The sequence below is a fragment of the Danaus plexippus genome, chromosome 19 (assembly GCF_018135715.1).
Source record: "Danaus plexippus chromosome 19, MEX_DaPlex, whole genome shotgun sequence".
In the NCBI taxonomy this organism is placed as follows: domain Eukaryota; kingdom Metazoa; phylum Arthropoda; class Insecta; order Lepidoptera; family Nymphalidae; genus Danaus; species Danaus plexippus.
The window spans coordinates 8,403,333-8,423,500 of NC_083549.1; the positions used below are offsets into that span (position 1 = coordinate 8,403,333).

Here is a 20,168-nt window from a genome sequence, read left to right on the forward strand (position 1 = left end):
AAAATAAACAAGCAAATACACAAGAAATAAATAAATTAACAATATGTGAAATCAAGCATTATTAACATTTAACGTGGAAAGACTAGTTATTTCTAGAATTTTAAGTGGTGTGTGATCTGAGCACCTTGAAGCTTTAACCGCTGTACAATCTTCTGCGATATACAGTTTTGTTATTTGGAAAATTTTGTAGCAACTAAAAGCATTTGAGATAGTGGGCTAAGTCGTCGTAAACTCGTCGTAGGACGAGGATATTTATGTTTATACAAAAAGATTTACTGACAAAATAGTTAATATTTTGAAGGCATTTTCATTCAAACTTTCTTTAAAACGTAATTTTTTTTAATAGTATAAAATGGACTACGGATGGCTTTTACATTTACTTAACAGAAAAGTAAAACGGTTCTCAAAATAATAATTTATGTAGAATTTTAAAAATAGAAATGGCAATAGTAATCAGTGGCAAGTAATTTAGTATAAAATATATCAGAATTAAATCGCTTTTGCTAATGAAATGTAAAGCAACTCCCTTATTGAACTGACGATATGGATTACAATCATCTAACCCCTGGAATCTTTGAAGAAAAATATTATATTCAATATATACGATAATGAAACCTGAAATTCAAAATGAATCCTAAACCTCAATGTCTAAAGTAAGGGTGTATCTGGCGTAATACCCGAGGAACCGTTGGCAGTACAGGACAATTAATATTACAGGACGACATGCTACAGTACAGTACAGACATCTTCATCTCGTCTCCCGGGAAAATGATTGCTGTATCATTCGGGAATTTCGATGTGTTTGCGTTGTTTTTTATTAATTTATCTTAAAATTTAATTTAAGAAGATATAAGTGTCTGCCAAGGATAAAGGCCTATTAAAAATCAAAGTTTCAACAAATACACCCCTAAATACTACATACATAAATATGATCAAGTAATTGTTTAGAATCACCCTCACTATAAATTATTTCATTTCAATTGGAGTCATCAATCATTAATAGCTTATATTGTGCAAAATATACATGTACTTATAACATGTATATACAGTCACGTCTTTACAAAAAATGGGGCATAAAACACAGTTCGACTTTAGTCCGACTTTGTATAGCTAGTTTAAATTAATATATCTGTATATTTGGATTTTATGGCTTTTGAAAAAAAAGATTTAACTTTTAAATATATACACTATATATGTATATATATTATAAAATAAAATATTGGTACATCATGGTTACATTTCCTTTAAAAACTATTTACTTTATTGTTTTTTATTTATGGACTCTCCAAATACCTTCTTTGGTTATAATTGTTGGATTTTACTAGGTGTTAGCTTTCACCACAATCATATTAGCATGTCAATAAAAATGTAATTACCCTTCGTCCCTAATGTGTTTGTCGTTGTATTGGAGGTCGAATCTGCAATCGATATCCATACGTCAACTGACCATCATTTCGAACTGCCACAACTAACGCAACCGCACGTTTTATTATTAATGTCATAATATTTTTTAATATTTATTTTTAAAGACACCATAAAAAATAAAACGCGCAAATTCCAAATGCAACTTAGGAAAACATAGTGATATTTGTATAATAACATTATGAATTGAGAGATACGAATAGGCTTTTAGTTCGAAAGTTGAAATGGAGGCGATGATTGACCCAGTGTTGGTGACGTCACTGCAAGTAGGTCGCCGCGAGGTGACCTGTTTGGACACTACTTGTGGGCGTCTGGTTGCGGGCATAGGAGATGGAACGCTAAAACTCTGGCGATGGAACCGATCCTCAGGCTGGTTACTGCTCGCTGAACAAAAGCGTGCACATCGATATGGTGTCACAGGAACACGCTTTGCCACTTCCGGAGTTCTACTTGCAACAGTTGGAATTGATGGTGCTGCAAGAATATGGTCTGCATATGATGGTCTGCTTGAGAAACGTACCTTGGCTGGTCCGGATACGGCAGCAGCGAGATCTTTGCAGTGGGCGTCGAGCGAACAATTGGCTGTTGGACACGATGACGGAGGGGTTCGGGTATGGGATGTCCGCGGTGGAGCGTTGCTAGCATACATACGACCTCATGAAGGGGCAGTTTACGCGCTAGCAACATTGGCTTATAATGCTCTCTTACTTACTTCTTGTTCTGATGGTGTTTTAAAAGTTTTTGATTTTCAAGGTAAATGAAACAGTTTAGGTATATTATTTCACAACCGAACAGATCTATTAGTCTATCTAATATAATATATAAATATTTCTTCAAGAAGATTGAAAGATAATTAGATAAGGTAATATCATTAAGTACAATTTTAGCTAAATGATAACTAGTAGTAAATTCCTCAAAGTGAATTCGTTTGTGGTCTTGAACGAGGACAATTTGTTACTATTTTTATAAAATGTGGTATATTTTATATTTATGTCGTAGAAAAACCATTAAAGTGGAACTTCTGTTTGATACATTATGAAGGTAAAAATTTAACTTTGTGTACTTGTTATTTTCTTGCAAGGAACAATAAAATTAAAATGTATCGCAGTAATCTTTTGTTCGTTTTAATAAACAAATAGTTATTTAGACTTTCTCTTCACATATATTTTATTTCACATTATTATTTCTGTTAGAAAATCACATCAAACAACAATATTTTTTGACTTTATTTGTGAAATATGATTACCTATTATTATTTGTACTAATGATTATGAAATCATTATCACAAACTAATTTTAATTGAGTTATATTTTCCGACTTTTAACTTTTATTCGTCTTCTGAATTTAATGTTTAAGAAGTAACTGCGCATGGAAACGACGGCACTGCAGGACCAACACCACTTTTTTGGGAAGATGGAGCTCATGATCTGGGAGCACAATGTAGTACGGAATGTGGTAGCGATGCAGCTACTGGCGGACACGACGGACGCGTGCGTATTTGGCGGGTTTTGGGTGTAGGACGACAGAGACGAGTCGAAGCAGATGTAACTTTGACTGGTCACACAGCTGCTGTCACATCCTTGAGATGGAAACGTGACCTTCTGACATCTGCGTCACTAGATCGCACTGCGAGGTTATGGTCTGTCAGCTCAACCGTTTGTCTCCGAGTTTTACATGCACATTCACGTTACCTTACATGTATTGCTTTATCAATGGATCTGAGATATATAATAACGGGTAACTTGATAGTTCTGTAAAATTGTATATAGTAAATAAGCTGAACTTACAGATATTTTTTATGGATATGATGCATGAAAGTGCATACATATTTTTTTGAGCTTATCACTTTTTTATAGTGAATACATATCATCCATTTACTGTTGCTTCCTAAATTCAAAACGAGCATTTTCATAAACAAGATGCATAGCTCGTTTCTTTATATTGAATGTATTTTTTAGGTTCAAACGATAAAACAATACGGACATGGTCTTTGGGCGTCTTCTCTATAGATGATGACATTCAACCGGAATGTAATCATATTGTACATTTCGGACTTGGTGACCTGGAGGTAAATTTAAATATAACAATCAATAAATCAATACTTTTTCTATGGGTTTTTTATTCACTTAAATATTTAGGGAATCGGTCCAGTAGATGACGATATTGAAGATGCTAATGACACAGTGGTATGTACTAGTATAGGAACACATCGCATCGACCGCGTGCATCATGCCTCAGCCATTAATTGCATTGCTGCTTCCCAGTCTTTAATCGCAACTGCCTCCAGGTATCCACGATTTTTAGTTATTAAAATAGTACAAAATCTCCAATATGTGCACTTATATACTGTGACATTTCTTAGTGATGGATCCGTAAAAATATTCAGATGGTTTTGGAAAGATGAAGGTTTTAAACTTAATCTAGAGTTGGAACTATCTGCTCACACTTATCCAGCTTTAGCCGTCGATTTTGGAGCAAATGATGCACTTTTACTAAGTGCTGGGCTTGATGGCTGTGCGCGGCTTTGGGATATTATGGTAAGTAATTACACAAAAAATACAAGACTGTTTTCCAACGAGAAGAGTATAATCACATAAGTGATCAAACCATTTTTTAATCACTTCATATATTAAATATAATTCGTTTTATTGACAGTCAGGCTGTGAGTTGCTTGTTTTGACGGCGGACAGCAGTCAGTGGCGCGGGGATGGCGGTGGTGGTGTAAGAGACGCTCGAGTGTCTCCTCACCGTCCACCGCTGATGCTGCTATCCAGTGATGATGGGTTCACAGCATTGTGGGGCATAGAACAAACAAGCCCGGACCCGATACAGTACTATAGCAATTCATAATATAGCAATCGATAAAAGGCATTGGGGGGATAATATATGACGCTAACTATATAAAAAATATATAATGGAGGCCACAAATAAATGGAATAAGAAATGATAGGAAGTTGACGATATGTTTTCGAAAAGTACAAATCCTATTGTTGGAATAATTAAGATCCTTACGAAAATCTTTGCAAGTATACTATAAAAAATGACAGCAGTGTCCTTTGGCATATTTAATTTTATTTTTTTAGGAACGGAAGAAAGGAAAAGAAAAGAAGTTTAAAGGGTTGTTGTTTTATTACAGAGTATATCCAGGTCTTGTAGAAGCAGCGTTATGTTGTGCATGGTCTGCAGACGGTGCACTCGCGGTTGCAGGAGGAGCAGCTGGTGAATTACAGCTGCTCGCTCCTCCGCGTCCAGACTGTTTGTATCAACAAAGTGACGCACATGATCTTGGTAAATTTGTATTCTAAATCATCCTTATGTTTCTCACGGCACAGTACTTTGCCTATAATGTCGTCACCACATTTTAAAACTCTTAAATGAAACTAAATTGTGATCTGTGTGTTGCATCTTAAATGTTGTGTGTTGAATCTTGAATGCAGCAACCGTGATCAGATCTCGTCTGTCCGTGATAACGGTTGCTGCAAAGGAACCTAGACGTCGGGAGTGTGTAGTTTTTTAAAATAATAAAATACACGTAGTAATCCGAAAAATATTAGTTATATTTAAATGAATACTCGCGAAAGTCTTAGATCTCAGTATTACAACTCTTTTCTTTAATTTTGTTTTATTGGAAAGTATAATAAATTACCAATAATTTATATGTTGTAAGGATTCTTTTATACGTGATGGGAAAGTCTAACAATGCTTACATCATCACCAGGGAGTGTTACATAATAACTCCTTAGAAATTTATCTGATTTTGAACATACATCTTGTATTCGATATCATTTAAATCCTAAGAATCACATATGGTAACTTAAATGTTCAATTTTTTTTTAAATGCCTTATGATTGTAATTTTCAATGGATTAGGGAACTTCACATGCATTGAGTATACTAAAAAAATAACATGTGATGAAAATATATGTTTTTTATGCCAAGGTATAGAGTACGTTATTTGTTATGATTGAATATCTTTTTAATCTTTGTAATGCTTTACTTTATATGATGTTGTAATATCTATTGCAGGAGTTCTTAGTTGTGATTTTGCACCCATTTCCCACAATCATGCGTCCGAAAGTGAAAATAAAACGTACCTTCTCGCAACGGGAGGCCGAGATGCTCTAATAAAATTGTGGCAAATAACTTCGGAAGTTGAAAACGAGCACATTGAATGTGTATCATTGAAGCTCGCAAGAGCTCTAGCAGCGCATGGCAGTGCAGTGCAATGTGTCCGTTGGGGTCAGTTTGGTCGATATGAGAATGAGTTGGCACTAGCCACAGGTGGTGCAGATCGTTGGGTTCGCGTGTGGCGTGTAACTGAAACTAAATCGGGTCTGGAAGCTATAGCGACAGTGTCAGTGCCTGCGGGAGCTGCAGGAGGCGCGCCAGCTGTGCGTCTTTTAGCCTACGAACGTACGTCACTGCTAGCCGTTGGATCATTATCCGGTACACTTGCTTTGTGGCAACTTCCAAATACCGATCTCATGGAAGAATGTGAGGGAGCAGAACCACGATTTTGGAGCATAAATGGTGTCTTGAGATGGTTATATGAATATATTACAAGGTCAAACGGTGAGTTTTTAGTGAGATTTATTACCGTTTATTCAAAATACTCATAGACCCTGCCTTATTAGTAAGTGTAAGTCTATTGAATATTTTAGAATCTGAATTATAAAGTAATTTACCTAAAAATATGTCAACTCATCCAATTTATGAATCTGTATACAGATATTATCACGATAGAAAAAAGATAACAAATTTTTAATTCAGTTTTACCAAAGTCATTATCATGATAGAACAAAATGTTAAAAAGTTGCCTCAGCGTTCTTTTATTTTGCAAAATAAAATAAAAACCAATTCATTAAGTTTTCTGTGTTCTCATTTAGCAAAACGCTTAGATCAACGAATTATTTTTGTGTAAGAATGGATGTCATAAGAAGAAATTTTTTTATAATTTATATAAGCTATAACTTAACTCTAGATTTATGAATGAATTCAGCCTCTATATATAAATATAATATTTTTTATTTCTATCTCAACATCTTAATGGAAATCGTGATTAACAATAAAACCTTATTATAATAAATAAACTATGTTACAGAGGATACAGATAATGTAGAAGTCATAGAAAAGCGTCTGACTGAAGCAGCACGAACCTCACAAATGACAGGCGCTCGACTACTGGATGACCCTCTTGAAGAGTTAATGAAGGCTTTTGGTTACGAAGATGGTTAGTTTTACATATATTATGTCATAACATATGTTAGAAAAACTCTATGACAATTAAATTTTTTTCTTTTATAAGAAAATGACGAAGAAAACACCGCAAACGATGAAAACACCGTCATACGTGACAGGCTAATTGATGAAATACTTTGGTTACGCAGGGAGCCCATGAACCTCGAGCTGGTAAGTTAAAGTAGATTTTGCACGTGGAAATTAAATACGACGAGTGGATTTTTATATGTATGTGACATGAATCATGCTAAATGTGACCAACAATGAATGAGTTTGATCTATGGAATAAATTTTTTACTCACTAAATTGTAAGCTTATTTAGAAAAAAAGCGCAAACCCTAATAGTGTTGTTTTTTTGGAACAGAATAGAGTAATTTGTAGTTTGTAAACTTTTATATTGCTAAAGTTTCTAAATATTGAATGAAGGTTAAGAGAAGAAAAATATTTCTAATTTAAATTTCTTCAGGAGTCATCGATCCCGCACGCACTACGATGTCCGATATCGCACGAAGTGATGACAGAACCAGCGCGAGCTGCTGATGGTTTCACCTACGAACGACAGACCTTCCTTGACTGGTGCCTGGCTACCGGACCAGGTATAGTAACTTGAAACATAGTACATTAATAACAGTGTATGAAGAGTCAAATATAATTTACTATTAAATAATATTTATGAGAAATTTTCTTTAAACAGAGGCGGTACGGTCACCGGTAACCGGTCGTCGCCTACGTAGTTCGGTTGTGGCCCCAAACAGAAAGTTGCGCGAGCGACTTCGAGAACACTGCGCTTGGAAACGGTAGTCATATTATTAAAAAATTATGTCGGATGAATATTTAAAAAAAAAAAATTTTTTTTGTGAATTTGTAAATTCAGATAATGCATATTTGTGTTTTATATAATGTTACAACTTTTCTCTTCTATATCTTTTTTGGAACACTCATTGATATTTAATATTTTCAAGCAAGGCTACTTATAATTTACGTATATAAATACAAGTGGCGGTTACTCTTGTAACACAAATATACCGTACAAATTGTTGTCGTCCTTTTATTTCTAAACATTCCTATAACAGAAGTAATAGTGGTGAATTTATGTTACTTAGACTTAAGTTCCTGGAAAAATAAAATAACACAGCTGTCTAATTCTGAAACAAAGTTGCACTAATATTATCTATTACGGAAGACTTTATTGAAGACAACATTATTTCAGTCCCACAGCGCTTTAAACACTGAGCATATTGATATGCAAATAAAAATGAATGAGTCATTTGCGTTGTACTTACCGAATACAAAATGATTTCATCTTATGTTGGACGACAAAGCAATATATTGTCGAAGGCATTTGGACCAAGATAATAGACTATTTGTGAAATCATGAATATATGATAGACTTGGTTCGGTTAAAAAAGCACGGTTTTTCTTAGCAAGAGACGAAAGCTTTTAGCATTCAATGGATTCACCGTGCGGGTGTCGGGTCCATTGCGTTGAAGGGTGAGGAGCTTCAACAGCACCTGGGACTTGTGACCTAGATGTAGGTTTAAGGGGCAACTATCTTAGGCACGTTAAAGGTTCCCCCACCCCCAATGGGTGGCAAAAAGGGGATGTCCCCTCCACCATCCAAGGTCCTCTTTCTAACTAACCAAATTTGAAAAGAACCTATTAGGGCTGCCTTCGCAGTACGTTCCAAAAATGATTTGATATTAGTTCTGGACAGGCCCAAGTCTTTAAGCAGCTTGTAGAGAGATTTGGCTGTTATACCTCTCGCTCCTACTTCTACCGCGTACAAATTTACAACGTATATATTCTCTCTAGTTCTAGCTACTGAAAGACTAACCATTCAGGTATGATTTCAAGAAACCTATCGTGACGAAGCGAGTATTGACCACTATCCAGGAGTACTTTACATCCCACCAGCAAATGCTTAGCAGTTCCAATTGCCTTTCCACAGATATAGCAAGTTTTTTCGTTACCTTTACCCCATCTTAATAAATTACTCTGACCTGAGAGAGTCATCTGGAACTCAATGGGATAAAATTTAGCAATGCTGGTGACTAATCATGAATTAAGGTTCGCCATTTCAGTGCTAATGGGATGCAAAAAACTCCTATGTCTAACCACTCTGCATCTCTAAACTTATTGCATAGATTTTATATTTAGCGTTCTCATCTTGCCGAATAAAGGACTTCAATATATCCGTATCTTGGGCTTTCTTACTTGATCCTAACCCGACTCTGTTCTTTTGTGCTCCTATCTTTATCTTTTTGGGAGCGATGTAATGAAGTCATCATGGGAACTGACCAGGATATATCTCTTGGAAACTCTTAGGTGCTTATAGAGCTCCGATGGCCTTTTCAGACTCATCCTAAAACTATTGCGATCCTTGAATAAAGCTGATGAATCAGCCGATTGCTCGAGCCCGAGCCACAATTTCAACACCTTTATAACGCTTGCATCTAACTTTGACAAAAGGGTTTTATTAAAATCATAGACGAGGAAAGACTAATACAAACGTGATATTTGATAATTATCGTAGATCCAAGCTTCACTAAAGTTACGAATCGTCTGGTTATCGACCTTGTTAAGATCGTTCAAAAAGCTATCACCTATTTTTTCTAACGATGGACGACGTCTATTATCTATCTTACGATCGAGAAATTTAAAAGAACATTTTCCGTATCAGTAGAAACGCATTTACCGCCTACCGATAATCCCGGATCGTATGGGGTATATTTTGTATTTCGCCTACCAAGACACAGACAGTGATTTTTATTTGGTTTTATCCTGAACCCATCCGTCCACTCACAAAATTTATCCACTTCATCTAATAAATAGTACTAAACAGTGTTTGGGGTTACGTGTCCGTATCGCGAGATCGTCAGCAGAGGCAAGAATGGATTCTGTGTATCTATTGTTAAAATGTAACCGATACCTCAATTTTTTCTCGTTGCTGATTAGTTTATCTACTAAGATATTAATTACAATATTAAATACTATTGGAGATAAATAACAACCTTGAAATAGTCCTACATTGTAACTAAAAGTTTTTGAAGGGCCTTCTTTAGTTATTATGGAAAAGTTTAATTTAAGTAATATGACGCGATCATATCATTAACTAGGGCTCCTTATCCTTAGTATGAAATTCAAACTTCCAGTCTTATCCTTTGTATGAAATCCAAACGAGTAAATCAGAGCAAACAAGTCGTCATGTTTAAAGGTCTCGAAAGAAAATTACATTTTTGAACTTACTATATAATATCATACTTCATATTGTTTAGATCACATAAATTGTAGCTTTCTTGTCTGTGAATTAAAAAGTAAAATAAATCTTTCGTCTTTCTGCATGTTTTTTTTAAGGAGGAAAATCGTCGAATGACCCCTCTTGTCCTGGGTGGACCAGGAGGGAGTGTCACACTCCTGCTGACTAAAAACCCCCCGTACCTTCTCCTGCTCCGAGCCAGATCTCTGCATGGTTAGAGTCCCAATGACAAGTTTAGAAAAGTTCACAGGCTAAGGTTGTGATGGTAATCCATAACTTATGGTTCGATATATTTGTTTGAATTTTTGCTCACAGATACAATTTTTCTATCCAAGAAAAGTTCCAAGGTATCTTTGTCCATCGATCACACCTCGTCTAATTTGTTAATTATTCATAATCACAATATTCAGATAACAAAATTTCAATAAATTCTCTGTATGAATTTTTTTATTTGATCTTAAGTTTCTGTTCTTTTAATCTGTTTTTCTTCATGTTTTTAAATATTTGAAAAATAAACTTTATATAAAAATATTTATCTTCACTTCATTGATATAATAAAGGAGAATATTCATTTGTTTAACTATTATATATATTGCATAACTCTTAAAATATGAGAACTATATAAAGTCCAACACATTTTATAAAAAAAAAAATATCTGTTTAATACTAATTGGACCTAATTATATAAAATATACAACACAATGACAATTAAATGTACAGATATCTATAAAAAATATAATATTCCATTTCATTTTAAACTGATATAGAAGTAAAAAAGGAAAATAATAGGCCATTTTAAATGTTTCAACGATCTCATTTTTATTTATGTTACTTACATAAATATATTTACAAGTGAGGCAGTAACAGTGTCAACGAATGAAACTTACTTTAACTCCGTCTCACTGCTCTTAACATAAAGTAACAAACACCGAGTTTAGTTCAGGCTCGCAACGTTCTTTGACGTCAAACGATCCTGTTATAGGTCGGTTAAAAAAATCTGAGGGCAAAGATTAATACTAATTTTATCGCTTGGCGATAAAATACATGAAAGCCCAGGACCGCAATAAAACGATTTCGATGTCAATTTAGTGCGTGACCGACTATGAGGGGCGGCCGTCGTGGGCTGGCGTTCCGGGATTTCAATATTACATGAAATTATACTTATGTTATAAAAAAAATCTATCACTAACGTAACGCTTCGATATAATGAACGGCACCGAATTTAAAACACCCATCCCGGAAAGAGCTCACTCGCCCTGGACTATTATTAGAGATTTATATAATATTTATTATTTATAATAATATTTACAAACTTTACAGAGGATCCCGAGACATGTCGGGAAATTATTATAGTTCAGAGAGCGCACTGTTGTCCGTTTATGGGACAAAGCACGCCTCTTCAATTAATCTATTCGACTGAACCACTCTCCCACGGTTATCAAAGTTCCTAGTGGACGAACACTTCAGTTTATACTCATTTACATCTGGAGTGATACACAATAATAAGATTATTTTCATATGATGTGAGTGAGAACCGAGGCTATCCAACTGTCATGGCTTCTGAGTATTGCTTTTTGTGTGGAGGATATCGGTCTCTCCGTGATGCGAGCCCGAGGGTCCGCCGCCTCGCTATTTTGGTGTATCATCATCATGGCACTGCAGTCTGAAACAAGTTAATATTTTTTAGAACACACCCATTACGTACCTATATTTAATATAACAATTAGTTTGTACTTACTGTATGAGCAAGGCAAGTGCGAACAGTGTTAGTACGCGTTCAGGACGAGGTGCAGCGCGGAACACCACCGACATCGTGCCCAATGTGGGCAGAGTATTCAGCAACAAAGGCAGCGCTACTAGCAAGGGCAGCGCTGACGGGGCAGGTGCGCTATTGCCGTGTTGCATCGCTGCGGGCTGTTCACCTGCAAAGTTGAGAACTCCTAGTTTATAAAACCATAACGGCTACTCACCACGAACGAGAAGTCGATGTCACAGTAAACATAAAGTTGCTGACCGCTCAGAACATGAAGTACAACGGAAGCGGAATCCAAGTTGGAAGGTGAACACGAGTAGTTGCCAGAATCCTCGCGCCGCGGATTGTAGATGATCAGATTTCCGATCTGCAATTATTAAAGTCTCTTAGTCTTCAATTCTTTAAGGTATTAAACAAAATTTATACAGGCATTATAATTTTCAAAATAATTACAGTAGTATCTGGTGCCAAACGTTCCATTCGAATTTCCACTAGGCTTCTATCATAATTTAGCACTCTCTCATCGTTGTGGTACCAGAAGATGTAAGCTGGCTCCTCGAGCGCCTGGGTGATGACGCACTTAAGGCTGACAGTGCTTCCGGCCTTTACATACAGGTCGGATTCACCGACAATCTCAATTTTTGGCACTGGAAATAAGAGCGAGTTGTGAGATTTTTTTAATTTTATTTGAAATTAACAAATATACAATTCAACAAATCGAACTGCAATTTAAGGTACTTTGTATAGTTATGGTGGAAAAAGTTATTGTTATAATACTGAAAGTACTGTTCTGATTTCGAATTCGTTAACTTTTAAGATGAAGAATATTTTATGACATGTAAGACATCACTGAATATGAATTCATGTGAACCACAAATGGCCAGAACGTTTCAGAATATCTAATGAGTCCTCACCGACGACGTTGAGTTGCACGAAGTGACTCATCTTGGGCTCGGTGCCAACCTGACACTCATATACTCCGGCGTCCCGCGCTTGCACGTATTTAACCTGCGATTGTTAGAAATTTTAATATCTATATTTTAAGTAACAGCTTAACTGGTATTGTAACATCTCTAAACCTGAAGTGTCCAAGTGTCCGTGGCCTCTACGAGGAAGGCCTGGAACCTCTCATCTGCGATGAAGGTGAACCGGTCCACGGTGAGGATGTGAGCATCACGACGTCTTATCCAGGATACAGATTTATTACTCAGTTGACGGACCTGAAACAGAAATACAGCAGGCCATAAAGACGAGTTTAACTATATGATGATTTTTGGTAAATGAAATATATTTATTTGTTCCCAAAATAAAAGTAATAAAGTTATTTTTCCTCCTCATAAAAAAGTTTTTAGAAATAATTGATGTGCCTTAAAAGATTTTTAGCTTAATTCTATATTTTTTTAAGTATTATTGCATTCTTATAGAATATAGATGATGCTTTAAATATAAATAACATGTTCCATGAAACTTAGCATTTCTTTAAAGAAGATTATTTACATATTTAGTAAATAATGTTATGGATTATATGTGTGTAATGTGAACTCTAGATTACCTTGCATGGTAGATATGCGTGGGTGCCAAGCTGAGCAGTAATGTTGTTCGGAGCTGCGGGGTCGAAGTAAGGTCCGGTATAGAGGCCCACATAGCGACGTGAGCGAGCTCCGCCGCCGGTCTCTCCACAAGATAGTACTGAAACAAGAGAAATGTCAACATATATGTTACTTTATACAGAATTTGATAACACTAGCCATATTAAAGTAATTCATCACAAACAACTAAGCACAGCTAGTTTAATTTATTGTCACTCTGGACAAATATAAATAATTTGTATGTGCTTAATATCGACTTAGTATTAAATAATGCTATATCAATACTGTAACGAGTACCATTCGACTGGATAGTTAAGAAATACAATGATAATCATTTATATTTTATTTATGTTAAAATATATTGATTAAGATCCGAGGATAGCAGAACTTGCGGCGCCCTGGGTGATTTACTTCAGCGGTTGTTGGCTTCATAAATTACAACCGCACTGGAGCTCGTACTTCTTGATAACTTTATGTTGCGATATACTATATATCATATCGGTGCTCCCAAGAGATGTCGGCTTATCTTAATGTTTTATGATTCATATTGTTAAATTGATAAAACTTCTATTTTGGAAATTACTTATTATTTAACTCGATAAAAGAACCTATAATCCAGAACCCCCTTAAAAGGGAACCAATATCATCATTATATTGCGTCACCAATCATGCATTTCATCAAAGCTAAAATTGTATAGAACTATTGCTTGGCTAATTATTTATATTTTTTCATCAATTGTTAATCAATTAAAGTAACATTAAAAACTTCAGATCGTGGTTTACATAGTTTTTTGTTAAATCAATTTTAAATGTTTGCTAGTTATCCAACTGTTAGCGCAGCACGCTAACTCCCAGCACAAAGTTTATGAAAACGTTCGCCCTTAGTATTCCGCGGATTATCCTCAGACGACGTATTCTTATAACTTTTAATATCGGCTGTATGCATAAAGTATCACTTCGCACCCTCGGGAGGCAGTCACGAAGCAATGCGGAGTTTACAACCACTTACCGAGTTCAGTAAAAAGTCGGAACTCATTTGCGTTTATTTCCCTTCGGCACTGTTGTTGTCTGCTGAGACCGAGATTTATGACGGTAAGAAGCAGTACTAGCTGTCTGTGTAGTTGGTGGTCGTTAATTAATTACGATAACAACTGACTCAGATGTTGTACGGATCCTTTACTTCATATACGATTCACGAGTGTTACCCAATGGTGAAAATATGTCAACCCAATGGTTGTCCTGAGAATATGGTGACTTAAAAAATCAAGTAGCTTTGAAGTAAAGTAACATTCGTGTATAAAACGATGCTACTTCTGCAACTCAGTTTTGTACTATAAAATAAACAATAATACACAACGTTTGAAGTATCTTAAATTATAGTTTCATGAGTGTTATAGCGTGTATGATTGCTGAGTCGCAGAGCGAGTGCTCGTTCCCCTTGGATTGAGTCTCGTTTATTTTGTATGTAATCTGTTTTCCAATTAATATTCCATGCAGAATACAAAAACACAGAATATAAAATAACGGGCTTAAGCGATAATTTTGGACCAAATTCTTCCATTATATTTAAAAAATTCTCTTGTAAAAATATTGGTGTATACCAACAGATTTTTAAACATATTTTTTATAATTAAATATAAAATGAAATATATGATTTAAATCCGCAAATAATGTATAAAATATTGTTGAAGTTGTAAAGTACAAAGTCTTAATTTGGTATAATAAGTGATGATAATTTAAAATTTATTGTAGCTTAAAAAATCTCTCAATCAGAACTTTGAAATGATGTCGTATATGTTGCCATGGCAATAAAATCTCTATATAAATATTGTCGGAAAAGAACACTTAAGATTGATTAGTTTTGAACAACATTGTCTAAAAATTTTAAGAAAAAGTTACTTGTCGATGTAAAATTTTGGTTTTAAAGTTATGTTAAGTTTAATGTTCTTTCTACAAAAACTGCCAGTAACTTAATAACCGATAAGTATTTTTGGAAGATATACAATAAATTTATTTATATAATTTTCAGTTCTTTATATAACCTTTTCCAATTTCCTTTTAATATATGTAATCTTACACACAAAATTATTTGTATTAAAATAAAACTAATATTTTTCGGATTTACTACACGATTATTATTATTATAAAAACTACATAATCCAAATATTTCGGTTACTTTTTAGCAACCGTGATCACGGGCAGACGAGATGTGAATGTCTGCCAGTCGGTCCTGTTATTTATCAACTACCAAGATAGATTTCTTAATTTTCTGGCGTACCGCTCTTGACGCCGGCTGAATGCGCTTACGATGTCATGAGGTCCTGCGGTGTGGTGACTGACATGGGATTTTATATTTTTAAGGAAGGGGTCCCAGGTGTTGGATAGATTCCAGCCATCTTCTCTATTGATATTAGGAGGTTTATTTAATAGCCTTAGTTCTCATTATTTTTTTCTAAGATTTTCTTTTGTACACTTTTAAATTAAACTAAGTTAATCGGATACTACAACTTTTTTATTATTTTTTAACATCATAAACCCGACGAGAAATCGTGATCAATCTCTATTGCCCCTGATCACAACAAAATAATTAAAAACTCGTAGTATACGAAAAACTAAGTTTCATTGACTCTATTTGAATGAAGCAGGTTTCTTCAATAATAGGTTAAGAGTTCACGTCAAAACTCAAAATACAAGCTATAGAAAGAATATTAGTATTAGTGGACAAAGTATATCAAAAAGCATCCCTTTTTGCTGTGAACACATCATCCAAAAGCTTAATTTTTGTGATTTCTGGAATCTTTTTTTAAGTCAAAATGACTTCATATGACACTGCGAACTCATCACCGCAAATGTTCTCACTAAACATATTCATGTCGGATAAAATGACGAACTTATATATTTTTTTATAATATGTATCCGATTTCATCTCTATTCATATATTAAAATTATTTGTATTTTGCTTAAGGTTTATAAAATATACACACCTATATATTTATTAATAAGAAATAAAGTCACTTATTCTGAGATATTCTTTGTTCAAAAGTGCATTTATGGCGCAATATTTAAAGGAGAATCGCAATTTGAGTGTCTAGAAGCTGCTTAATGAACTTAAAATATATATGAAACGCATTGCTCATTTAAATGAACTGTTTATATTATAGATATGGAGAATGAATTTCGCACTTCTGAGATATATGTGATGTAGCGAATGCAACTTATAAGTGCACCAAAAGACCGTATCGAAAGTCGACAAAGACCATAATCTAAGCACTTTATTTTACAACGTTAACCTCGTATGGCTTCATACAACTTTTATCATTCCACCTGTATTTATATGAGTGATATAACAATTTAGAGTGTTGGGTGTGTTATTGCTGGTTGGCTGGCCGACTGGCGGACTGGCCGACTGGCTGGCCCGCCGCCAGTGACCCACAAACCCGAGAATGGCGTGTAATAGGTACACTCCATTTCACTCTATAATGACCTCAATGATTACGTGTTTTGCTTATTTAATGGCTTTTCGCAGAACAAGACTCGTATATCTGTTCTTATAATATCATATTGTACCGTATTTTAATCTCGACGTTTAGCGCTATAATAAAAGTTAAAGTTATTAAACTTACGGAGTTGGTCGGAAGTATTTCGTGGTGAAATTTCAACATTTATAAAAGCGAGTTTAATTTCAGAGCTAAGTCGCGGCTTTTAAACTATGACGCTAACTTTCAAGTGGCATCCCGTATGCACGGAAGTGATTTATGCTCTTTAATTTTCTGAACACACATTAAAGATCCACGTCGGTCAATTCCTTTGAGAGAATATGTTTCAGTCATTTAAGTTATATATTTTTTTTATTTGATTTAAATTTATAAACTTTAAGGAAGTCATTGAAATTGTTAACGTGTTTCTATTTATCCCATAAAACAGAGAACAAAAAAGAGTATTTAAAAATACACCATTAAGTAAATGTATATCTAAACAACTTAACTAACAGCCGTGCCTACATAGAAACTCAAAATTTATACATTAAATATAAAAAATACAAAGTGTGATAATATGCAAGAACCCTATGATAAACTGTGAACTAAATTATATCTTAATTCTTCAATAATTGTCCAAGTAAACTTGTAACAGCGTGAAGATACGCAAGAAAAAATAAATAAACGGTCTTTCTGTATCGGAAAATTTTATCAGTCATTATGATTTGAAGGCTGGATATAATGATGAGGATGACGAAGCCGATCAACACGTACTGATCCCGTTATATGTATGGAACATTCACTTTCTTATACCAGTCACTCGGGATCCTAAACTATGTCAGTCGGGTTCAAGCTAATAGCATCCTTACTTGTAACCAGTTAAGAACTGCAATTCTGTGCTCCTCGATGGCCTACTATACGCCAACATGGACTCTGGCTACACGCCAACCCTGAATAGAGGTCCTACTTAGCATGTTCCATCAAAATCTATACACATTCATTTACTTACATTCTGTGCTCACATTAAGCTAGAATAATGGACTCGATGAATAACGTTATTGTTATTTATTACAATACTTAGAGAGTTTTTTTTTTTTTACAAACAAGTCAACAATATGTAAAAATGTAGTCATGATGGCGTTGAAAACGGCATATGTCATAATTGAGTAATGACTAACATTTCCTTACTCACAGAGAATATATAAAATGACTGTATTTTTATTGAAAACACGTTTCTTTTTAAATTTAAAGGCGGTATTTTGCTTCATATCCCGTATTTGATTACAACGTCAATACATTAACATTTGATTGACGGGGATAGCATAAAAATTGAGTACTCCGGGATGAGGGAGCTGGTATCTTTCCATCCATCACCGACATCCGGCGAGAGGTGAGTCGGTGGGGGGAGGGGGAGGAAGAGGAAGGCGGAAAAGGGAGAATTTGGGGGTGGTTATACCGGACACGATAAAAAGCAAATTTATCCGAATTCGAAGCTTTCTCTGACCTGCCCTTGATGCTAGCACCATTCAAAAATATTCGGGGCACTAAACAAACTTAATGTGTTCGTATAAACAGGAAAAAGCGAATATCGATGTAAATAGAACAAGCTGAAAAAAGAAACTAACGCCTGTTACAGTTTTAACGATAAATAATGAATTATTCAAGAGGTTGTCTACTATCGTATTTGTGTTTTTTATTCAATTCATAGAACGTTAACGGTCGGTCTCTATACCTATTACACCAGTGAGAATATTGTTTCATTTTAATTCTTATTTACCTTTTTTTGTAAAAGAATAAACGAAATTAAAGCTCTTTAAAGTATTGATAAAGAAATAACCTATTTTCTAAGGTAAATATAAGTTATACTCCAATGAGAATAAGCTAGTTGGGAAAGACCTGACATGATCTTCTGGCGAGGGTCCAACGATGATGGATGAGAGGCGACTTCACCGAGCTAATAGAATTGTATTAAAACATGTCTAACGTTTTTAAAATTGCTTCAAGAATATTAAGATACAAATATTTTTCTTATTCTTTGAGTATTAATGATTCATTATTAGTATTGAAAGCTATATTTAAATCGATAGATCAATTTTAAGTTGTGTTAAGAGTTACGAGACACAAAAAAGTTCTAAAATCTATGTTAATTTACTTTTAAATATAATAACACAGCGCAGTATATTAAACGTTTGTTATAGTTTTATATTGCGGCGAGAAACGCTGGGTCGTTGTTTAATACAAATAATACTCAATATTATTTGTACCTCAGACACTGTCCGTAATAAAAGAGGAAGTATTCCAGGAAATAGCGTGATTTGTTCTACCGCAGTCGTTTTATTAAGATGGCCGCCGCTATATTGTAGGAATCTGTTGATATATGGCACATTTATATTAATGGAAACAGCGTATAATATTTATAATACGATTTCACCTCTGCTACCTCTCATCCGTGAGATACAACTGGCAGCGAATAAAACATTCATATTGAATGCTTACATTTCCTAATTCTATTTAATATACAGTGGTGATATTTGTACGGTGAACTTTTTGATTGCATGTATGAGCATTCATTTGCGTTTATACAGACGAAATCATAGAATACAAATAAAAGTTGTTTAACCCTTATCAAAATTGAAAGCAATCTAACCTAAACTAGATAGATATTGTGCTTTTAAGAATTAAAATAACCGTCTGAAACTCAACCTCCATTGAAGTGGATGCAGAAATGGGGCAGAATAATGACTGTGAAATTGACCGAGAGTGTATCGAGGTAACGACAGCACTTACACGGCTCGTGGAACAGCGCCGCGTTCAAGATAATGTCCCAACACTAGCAGTTTGTTAACTCAATATAAATATATACATATGTATGTATGTTCTTGTTGTTTTCGAAAGCAACACAATATCTTATTCTGTATTCCTAGAAGCGTATTTCTATTTAAACTGTGAAAGAAGAAACTGACATTAAATGTCTTAAGTGTTTTTTTTCTTTTCGCTCGACTATTCTTCGTTCATTTCTTATTGACATTAGTTGAATGACTTAGATATTAAAAACTGCTTTAAGATTCAACTGTGTTAGAGGAAATATGATTTTTTTGTAGTTCTATTTCAATGGTAATATTACTTTAAAGCCTTCCATCCTTAATGGTTTCTCACAAATTAAAACCAGGTCTTTCGAAAAACACTATATCAGTTTATGTGTTGTATATTGTTTTATAAAATATTTATTTCTAACATCCCAGTAAATGGCAGGTGCATTTAACGAGGGGGTAGGGTCGCTGGCGGACAACACTGTAATAAACCGTAGAGTGCCTTCATTAAACACTCGCCACCGTGTATTTGATTACTTGGAGTGTTCTGAAGTATTTATGCTTTGCATTTTCATGAGCAAGCAATAACTCTACGATAATGGAGGCGCGCTAATGAATTGTGCTC

General features: G+C 34.7%; 2 protein-coding genes across 3 annotated transcripts in view; one reads left to right on the forward strand and one right to left on the reverse strand.

Annotated features, from left to right (window-relative positions):
- The first annotated feature begins 1,432 nt into the window (after positions 1–1,432).
- On the forward strand, positions 1,433–7,701 carry LOC116768237 (uncharacterized WD repeat-containing protein alr3466-like). Of its 2 annotated transcripts, XM_061523639.1 has the most exons (12): positions 1,434–2,175; positions 2,779–3,159; positions 3,381–3,490; positions 3,561–3,709; positions 3,785–3,959; positions 4,078–4,253; positions 4,559–4,710; positions 5,448–5,993; positions 6,523–6,651; positions 6,727–6,830; positions 7,126–7,255; positions 7,354–7,701. In XM_061523639.1, the coding sequence occupies exons 1-12, from the start codon at positions 1,647–1,649 to the stop codon at positions 7,458–7,460; spliced, it is 2,688 nt and encodes an 895-aa protein (XP_061379623.1). In that variant the 5' UTR covers positions 1,434–1,646; the 3' UTR covers positions 7,461–7,701. The 2 variants fall into 2 exon arrangements, with proteins under 2 accessions (XP_061379622.1, XP_061379623.1); XM_061523638.1 differs by having other exon boundaries at positions 1,433–2,175; positions 3,561–3,959.
- A 3,007-nt stretch (positions 7,702–10,708) lies between these two features.
- LOC116767976 (lachesin-like) overlaps positions 10,709–20,168 on the reverse strand; it is an 85,850-nt gene continuing 76,390 nt past the window's right edge. Inside the window, exons 3-9 of the mRNA XM_032658580.2 lie at positions 13,221–13,357; positions 12,748–12,888; positions 12,583–12,676; positions 12,122–12,315; positions 11,930–12,035; positions 11,654–11,837; positions 10,709–11,578 (exon numbers count right to left, since the gene is read on the reverse strand). Of these exons, the coding sequence (XP_032514471.1) occupies positions 11,545–11,578; positions 11,654–11,837; positions 11,930–12,035; positions 12,122–12,315; positions 12,583–12,676; positions 12,748–12,888; positions 13,221–13,357 (890 nt within the window). The 3' untranslated portion in view covers positions 10,709–11,544. The remainder of the gene's footprint in view (positions 11,579–11,653; positions 11,838–11,929; positions 12,036–12,121; positions 12,316–12,582; positions 12,677–12,747; positions 12,889–13,220; positions 13,358–20,168) is intronic.